Genomic DNA, 8,447 nt, shown 5'->3' with positions numbered 1-8,447 from the left:
CGAATTAGCAGGTTCTATGCTCAAAAGAAGTTTTATTCTTCTTGACTGCATATATTATTTCAGGTAAAATAACCTCAAGAGAGTTCCAGGTGGCCAATATATACAAATACCTGCTTTGTTTGATACATCGCTTTTTACCGTCAAAGAAAGAAGCCGGGCGACTGAAGTCTCTTTTCAAAGTTAAAGATAATGGACAGGTGTATGAATTTATAGGAATCGCCATAACACGGCGATTTTAAAATGTGTTAGTGAATGTACATTTTGCGTTACGTTTTTTGTATTAAATTCAGAAAATTCCCTACCGAGAATATTTAACCACGAAAAAGTCACTACTAAATTTCTCAGCAAAAATGTGCTCCACCAGTCGCAAATTTGGTAGCTCACCGGTGAATTTTCTAAGAAAGTATTCCTCTCCCCCCGCCTCCTCCCGGCCGGTGCAATTCAAATCGAAATGTTAGCGGCAGTGTGTAATTAACAAGACTACGTGATCTTAGTGTTTTCAAAGGCTAAACTTTTGATTATTTATCTTTTGAAGTTCACTCTTCAGTTTCCTAGAGACCTAAATATCACCTTTCTGGCGCTAAGAATATCATTTTCTTCCTTGCGGCGATGAAACTGAAAGCGAACTCGAGATGGAACAAATTGTTGACTTATTTCCTAGGAGATGAAATAATTTTTAGGGAAATATTCCTTACGACTTAATCATTTTACGTTGCGCAGCCATCATCAGCTGTTTTTTGTCCTGAAACGTGTTTTTCAATATTCATTACTCCTGATATTGTAGCTCGGTTTTTAACCAAGTAAATTTTAAGTGATTTTGAGTTATAGAATATTTTACTTGAGCAGGTTTAGTGGAAGTAACTTAACCTCTGTGCCAAGATACGGTTAATGTATACGTCACGAGCATTTTCCATTTTTTTTTCTTTTTTAATACAGTCGAAATAGAAAATAATATTGGTAATTTTGGATAAAACTGCATCAAATGAGTCAATATCTGGGGTCAAATGTTTTCTTGAGGCATAAAGCGTGGTCAAGCCGGTACTATATTTGCTCCTTTTTATTAGTTATAACGAGGCCTAACGTTTCCTAGCGTAAACAAACAACCAAACACAACGAATACGTTCTGCTAGCTTCTCCATTTACAGTATTGCTCTTTTTGAACAAATTTTTAAATCCGCGCGTGAATTTTATAAAAAGAAACATCAGAACACCGAGTCAAATTGGTAACAAAGTTTTGAGAGGCTCTTAAACACGGCTCCGAAATGTTGGCTCTCATCGATACAGACAGGTGTTTCAAACTGGCTAAACAACTTCCATATGCAAATTTACCAGCTCTTGTCACTGAGTAATCCAGTCCGCCACAGCAAGCTTTATAATCGGCGCAGCATTTATTTTTGATGAAAACAGCAGTCATCCAGGCGATCATACGATGTTGTGCGCGATCTTCTCAGATTCGTCTCTGATCCTTGACCAAAACTCAGCCTTTTAAGTTCATATGAAGCGCTGTAAGCGATAGGAAAGCATGAATTCATCATCGCTTTCGTTGGATGAACTGCGTGTTTCCTTTCCCAGACAAGGATCGAATGTGCAAAAGCGAAACGTTGATGGGGAAGATAGCTATGATGGCGTTGACAACGCGAAAATGAACCGTCTAGCAGTCGACAGAGAACTAAGAAAAAGGGACACTTTACTTTCGGGAGATTATTTCTTCACGGACGGAAACAGAGAAGATGGAGATGTGCGTAGACTACCAATTATTAACCCAGCATCCAGGAAGCAGAAAAGCAATTCGCAGCAAGCACGAAAGAAGGTTGAAAGAGGAGATTTTAGCAGCCCGGGTATGGAAGACTTATCGACTTGGGGTAGACCAGCCACGGTGAATACAAGAAGAAGAGAAGTCAAACTTGAAGGAAACACAAACGTAAGGAATAAATCTAGATCTCCAAGGCCACGTAACTGTGAGGAAAAGGCAAAAAATTATGATATGGAAGATATTGGCTCTTTAGAAAATTCCCTTGGGCGTTTTGGCGATACACGCTTTCGCCAGTCCCTCGACCATTGCACCGAATTACACGGGCAAAACAGAAAGCTGAAATTATTTCACCCACCATCTAGTCCAAAACCGGACCTTGATTTCGAGGGAAAAGTCACCGAATTTAAAGAAATGGAGTTCTCGATAATCAAAGGCCAGAATACAAATTTAGCAGGAAGACGTAAGCACCGTGCTTTGCTAGAATCTCCACGAGCCCATGAAACGGAAATATTTCACGCCGAGTCACTTGATGCAAGAAAGACGCCGAATACTTCGATGACAAATTTAGGAAAGCCTGCTATAATGGGCCTAAAAGCAAACACTGAGGAAGGCCAAAGCCACTATGATGAAAGCACTAAACGATCTGATCTGCGATCCCCGAGACCCCGAAATTGCCAAGATTTTGGCCGAAAGTTCGAAAGTGATTCCATCGCCGAATCATGTGTTGTTGATAAGAAAGGTTCAAAAGGTCCTCCAAATTCCCACAAATTACCTCCCAAGCTTAATTTAAATGGGACAGCAAATTCTTTACAGTTGGAACAAAAGGGATTTTTGGCATCGTCACCAAAAGATATTTCTCCTAGGCTATCTCCAAAGGAATCTGAAAGTAACGACCAGCCTTTATTTGGTCTTTCGTCAAAAAGCCGTCAAGTGCAAGAACTCCCTTTAGATCTTCCAGAAAAAGTCACCAGGTTCATAGAGATGGAGTTCTCTATCGTGAAAGGAGAGACTGCGAGACTGAGTCACAAACAGAAGTACGTCGTTTCCACCGATGCGGAGTGTCCTCGGGAAAAAGCCATGATTTTTCCCAATCGTTTGAACTCGCGAAAATCGGAACAAACTCTCTCGCTTTTACAAAGACGTGGTCGAATGAAAAAGAGCTCGTCCTTAAACCTGAAATAGTTTCACCTGTTTGATAGATAGATTACTTTTTGCACTGTGTTCACAATGACGTCAAACGTGGGTGTAGTTGGCGTTCTTTATTCCTGCATACTGGAGACTTTTTGACTAAAGACAGACACAACCGAGAGCATTTTTGATATGAACGCAGAAATGAACTTTTTTAACGAAAGAGGGAATAGCATGATTTTCGAGAGAACAGAGGGGGAAATCAGTCCTAATTGACAAGCACTAAGGGAGGGGGGACATGAAAAAAGGCGGAAAATGCTCGAAGCAGTGGGATCAATTTATTACCTTTTTAATGATCTTGTATTTTTTTTAGCTTTATTTGTTGTTCAGACGCAATCAGACACTGACCCTTAAGCAATATCCTCCAATAATGTTGGGATTTCCTCCTCGTCCGATTCCTCAGCAGAGTGCTCGTCCGAGCTTGACTCTTCAGTTCTTTATCCGTTTAAACTGGCTTCTATTACAGGCACAAAGGGGGGGGGGGGGGAGGAGGGGGGGCATGAAAAAGGAAGAAAATGCTTGAAGCCGTGGGATCAATTTATTACCTTTTTAATGATCTTTTGTTTTTTTTTTCGCTTTGTTTATTGTTCAGACACGATCTAATGTAATGAAAAAAACAATTGTTGTGCTTGTATGTATTAAACGTGAAGCTTGAAAATGTGGTTGCGGTTTAAGTTCTATAGTGTAAATGTCCATAAAGTTCCATGTTTCCAATTCTTTAGAGTCATTGAGAGACATCAGTCCCCGCATTGGGAGCGTTCGATAAACATGGCGGTACATTGTCCTTACAAACAATAACAACAGAATTAAGAAATGTGTAAATATACATACATTTTGACAGGTGTTTAGTTTAGAGTGAATACTTCGTCCCCCAATTCTCCGTTTAACTCAGCATTAATGGTTGCGATGCTTATAAGACTATTGATATCTTTGATTGCATCAAACACTAGTTGCTGTCCAGAGCGTCCAGAGCTGTCCAGAGCGTCCAATCGATATAATTACCTGTTTTCTCCTCTAGGGAGTATTAGACGACTTAATACCATTCAATTACATTGTTGTGGTTGTCTGTACTCGGCGGGAACCACTGATCTGATCAAAACAATAACCAATCAGAATGCAGTCGGAAAAACGCAGACACTGATTCTTGCTGTTTTCCACTGAACAGTACGTTTTCATCAATGGATGATTTTAATACAAGACAGAGTAGTTCTAAGGGTAATTTAGTGTTATCAACTGAGTTGATAACGTAAATTGGCTACCGTAAAGAGATACAAAGCCGACTTTTCGAGCGTTAGCCCTTCGTCAATCGCTCTGACGAAGGGCTAACGTTCGAAACGTCAGCTTTGTATCTCTTTACGGTGGCCAATTTACGCTATCGAGTCAGTTGATGATACTAAATTACCCTATACTCTCCCACCGACGCAGCAACGCAGTTTCTTTAGAAACTTACCCTCTTTATTCAGAGTGCTTCTTAGTTGTTTTCTGTTCCTCAGCTTCCTTCTTTGATGAAACGCACAGTCAAAATCCTACCAATTTTTATCAGGCTCTGCAGCTTATGCTCTTTTGCTATTCCATGTTAGAGGTGATTTCCTCTAAAATAACACGAGTATGAAATTTTTTTTGTGAACGGTGACACTCGACCGTGAAAGTAATGTCTAACCTAAACTATTACAACAATGGAACGTCGACTGGTACCTACGTGTCACCCTGAAAAAGACCAAATTTATTGTCCCACGCTGCCACCTCTTCATGCATAAATTATGTGTTTGGAATTAATATTTCAGCTACATGCACGTTTAACCCACTTTTAAGTCGCCTGAGGCTAAGGATTCAACTGAGGGCAGGTAACAACAAAATCGAAAACGGTAAAGTACAAACTTAATTGTGTTGTCCCTAAGTTGTAATTTTCTTCCCAGAGTAATCAGTGGAGCTCAAATTTAATGGGATTTTAACAACGGTTTCTAAAAGTTAGGTTAACGGTAAATACTATTTTCTCAATTGGACAGTCAAAAATGTCAACAGACAAGGTGCACACTGACAACATTAGTTAAAAAGGAATTTTCAGGTAACTAAGAATTAGTAACATTTAAATGTCAAAATTTCCCACATGTGGGGGGTCAGGTCATTAATGTAACATTTGCTTTCTCTCTGTTTCTTGACTTTTCGTGATGTTCGAAGCCTTCTAGTGCAACTAATTTTATGTTAAGACACAGAGTAAAATCGCAGCAGTCTCGTCATATTCCTCATTTTCAGAACTTGTTCTTTCACTCGACAGGTTAAAGGGGTACTAACAACTTCCTGCACCAGAATTTTTCCGAAACTTACCTTCGCTTACACTTCAGTCGTTGAAGAAAAAAAAAGAAAAGAACAAAAAGGAAAACAAAAAATAAAAGGGAAATCATATTGTACCTACGCATCACCTGCTCTCAGTTTTAAATTTTAAGTTTCATCAAAAATTTCATATATCTGTCTTCTCTCGTGGGTTTAGTTTCTAAAGAAACTGTGGTGCTGCGTCAATGGGGGAGTATAAAAAGATAATTTGGTTTTATCAACTAAGTTAATAACGTGAATTGAACACCGTAAAAAAGTTTCTAAGCTGGCGTTTCGAGCGTTAGCCCTTTCGCTCTGACGCGTGACGGCACTTCCTGACCTACGTTCGGTTTAAATCGTATCTCCCCATGTTCGCTTCAAACAAAAATTTTGAAAATAATATTCTGTGATCCTGATCTTTGCATCTAAAGAATTTCTACCTTCTTCTTCAGATGTTACTGCAGATTGCAATTTTTGGCTGGTTATTCTTCATAGCAAGTGAGTCACCGAACGTATCATCACATCAACCCCATCAGCGACACCCTCGTGCATGCTAGTCTAGCTTTGACGGAAAAGTTTCCAGCAGATTTGTTTTCAGTTTTAGCCCGGAGGCCGTTCATGTAATAGAACAAACGGTAGAATGTGGAGGTTTATTTATCGTTTTTACTTGTTTCGTTGTTTGACGCAAGTGAGTCATCTGACACACTCGTCAGCGGTACCAACTTAAGGTATATCTAGCTCATGCGCAGAGCCATATAATACACGCAAAGCCAGTCATGACCAGCTGTTGCGTCCTTGTCAGGACTCATGTTTATAGCAAAACCGTCAGTATTTGCCCATTACTACTGCGACGGTTGCGAAGCTCTCAAATTGCACCAGTTCCGTCCAAACAATGCAGGTGGTTTCTGTGTGTTGGGTAGCTGTCACTGCCGTCATATAGTGCAGGGTGAGTAACTAATGGGGGCGGGGGAGAGGGAGGGTAATCCTCGCATTTTCATGATCCAACCTTTATGAAATGGTTTATTCAAGTCAACAACGAGAGAATATCAGGTGGGGAAAAAGCGCGAATCCGAAGAATTCACAACTCGGCGCTCAACAACAAAATTTCTTATTTGATGTAACATTGCAGGAATATTGACATGAAATTCAGATTGGTTCCCTGGGTGTGACCCGTTGAAACCTTACCCCACCCCTTTGAAGAATCCCTGCCACGCCCCTGCCCTTGCTATGCCTCTCCAGTGACTGGAATCAGTTTACAGCACTAACTTAGCTTTGTTCTACGGCTGACAACTAAAAGAGAATATAACAAAAATTTTGATCCATAGGAGCAGAATTTAAATGCCACGAGAAAATAGACATGGTTATTCTGCTTGATAGCTCTGGAAGTGTGTCAGAAGAAGTATTTGGAAAGACCAAGAAATTCGCAAGAGATCTTGTTAAACTCTTTGATATTTCAAAAGAAAAGACAAACGTGGCCATTTTAACGTACAGCCAATACGTTCGAGTATTGAGGAGATTCGACGATGAAGTTTCAATAGAATCCGTCTTGAGAGCTATAGATAGAGCCAGATATGAAGCGTCGTTCTCTAGACTGGATTCTGCACTTGAAAATGTCCGGTATAAAATCTTCAAGAAGGAGCAGGGAGCAAGGTCCTCTTCAAAAGGTATGAGAAGGACGCCTCGGTGTTTGTAAACCTTGTGCTGTGTCAACCAATTTGCAAACTATAATCGGGTGGTATATGATAGATATAAAGATAAGACGCTGGTGAGGGCGCTTGCTTTGCACCGACATAGTACACGCATGATCAATTTGATCCAGTCTGAAGTTTAAAAACGATCTTCCACACCATTCACCAGTTTGGATTTCAAAATCTGGATCAATGTCAGTATCTTAACAACTGTACACCACCCCTAACCCAACAACAAGCAACTCATAACAAGATAGGTTTAATGTGAGGGGAGGGGAGGGGTAGGTGTGCAATTGCTCACGTACTGACATTGATACCAAAATCTTTTGTCGAATTGTGGGGATCACTCAGGACATTACCACATCTTAAAATGGAAAAATGTCGGTCCTCGTAGTGTCATGTTAATAAACTTTAAACCTCACAGGAGTTACGTAACCCAGAACTATCAAGGAATCTATTAATATTCGTTTCCGTTCAAAACCGCGTGTGTTGGAATTTTCTTGTCAGTTACAGTTTATTCGTTGTGTATTAAAGGTCTTTTCTTAAAGTGGAGTCGTTTCGCGTTTGAAGAACACAACAGTGGGGCCTGAAATAAAACAATCTGACTGGTTGATTGTAGATTATCACTGACTATTATCACTCTTTAAACTCCTCAATCCTTTGTTGGCTTTACAGGTGTTAAGAAAGTTCTCGTGGATGTGACAGACGGTTTTAGTTCACTGGGAGTCGAATTCACAAAGAAGTTAGCCGGCTCTCTCAAGAGAACTGGCCTCGAGTTATTCTCGGTAGGAACCTCTGATCTCCAGTACAAAAGTGAAATTGAAGTACTAGTTAGTAAGCCGAGCAAATCTCATGAACTCTTCAGAGACCTTAGGAAGAGTTATTTTAAGAAAGATGAAATAGAGCAGTTTGCGAGAGACATTTGTAAAAAGGAATGAAAAGAAGTACTTTTGAACAAACATATAACTTGACAAGAAATAAATGATTGATCAGTGTTCAAATGTGTCAGTGCCTCGCCAGGATGGTTTCAGGACTTTTGTGTTCTAGTTCTGATCGGGTACCCTTGCGTACAACATTTGATTATCTCAGTGTCCCTCCAGAACTGACGATTTTTTCTTGTGAAAAAGTTTCTTGAAGTCATGATAGTTGGCCTTTGGCCACGAAATAAATTCTTTACTGACCAACTTCTTTCAGTTTACTAAAGATGGCTGAGTCAAGTTGACGCTTTCCTTTCGGTATGCCTAAGACTTCCAAGTTATTACATTTAAAAAAAACTCAAAAAATAAGAAGTATGTAGACATACCCATAAAACAAAGTGAAACAGAAGTGCAATTAAGCTTATAAATCCACTCTACCCAATGAATTATATCATTATGTGATGGGCTCCTGATTAGATGCATTTCAGCAAAATTCATTGCTGCTATTGTGCTTTCTCCAGGGGCGAGACTCGTTCAAGCCGTGTTGACACCTGGCAATGCATGCGGAAGTTGTTTAGATTTACTGATGAA

At 39.9% G+C, this 8,447-nt stretch overlaps 1 protein-coding gene across 3 annotated transcripts; it reads left to right on the top strand.

The window, feature by feature from the left end:
* The first annotated feature begins 4,741 nt into the window (after nucleotides 1–4,741).
* On the top strand, nucleotides 4,742–7,944 carry LOC113685808 (matrilin-3). 3 transcript variants are annotated; one of them, XM_089213807.1, is made up of 5 exons: nucleotides 4,745–4,806; nucleotides 5,704–5,749; nucleotides 5,941–6,197; nucleotides 6,577–6,915; nucleotides 7,615–7,944. In XM_089213807.1, the coding sequence occupies exons 3-5, from the start codon at nucleotides 6,059–6,061 to the stop codon at nucleotides 7,875–7,877; spliced, it is 741 nt and encodes a 246-aa protein (XP_089069933.1). In that variant the 5' UTR covers nucleotides 4,745–4,806; nucleotides 5,704–5,749; nucleotides 5,941–6,058; the 3' UTR covers nucleotides 7,878–7,944. The 3 variants fall into 3 exon arrangements, with proteins under 3 accessions (XP_027059168.2, XP_089069933.1, XP_027059169.2); XM_027203367.2 differs by lacking the exon at nucleotides 5,941–6,197 and having other exon boundaries at nucleotides 4,742–4,806; XM_027203368.2 differs by lacking the exons at nucleotides 4,745–4,806; nucleotides 5,941–6,197 and adding an exon at nucleotides 4,943–5,006.
* The last annotated feature ends 503 nt before the right edge of the window (nucleotides 7,945–8,447 follow it).

This window comes from Pocillopora damicornis, chromosome 8 (assembly GCF_964200805.1).
Source record: "Pocillopora damicornis chromosome 8, jaPocDami1.2, whole genome shotgun sequence".
Classification (NCBI taxonomy): domain Eukaryota; kingdom Metazoa; phylum Cnidaria; class Anthozoa; order Scleractinia; family Pocilloporidae; genus Pocillopora; species Pocillopora damicornis.
This window is presented reverse-complemented; position numbering and strand designations above follow the sequence as displayed.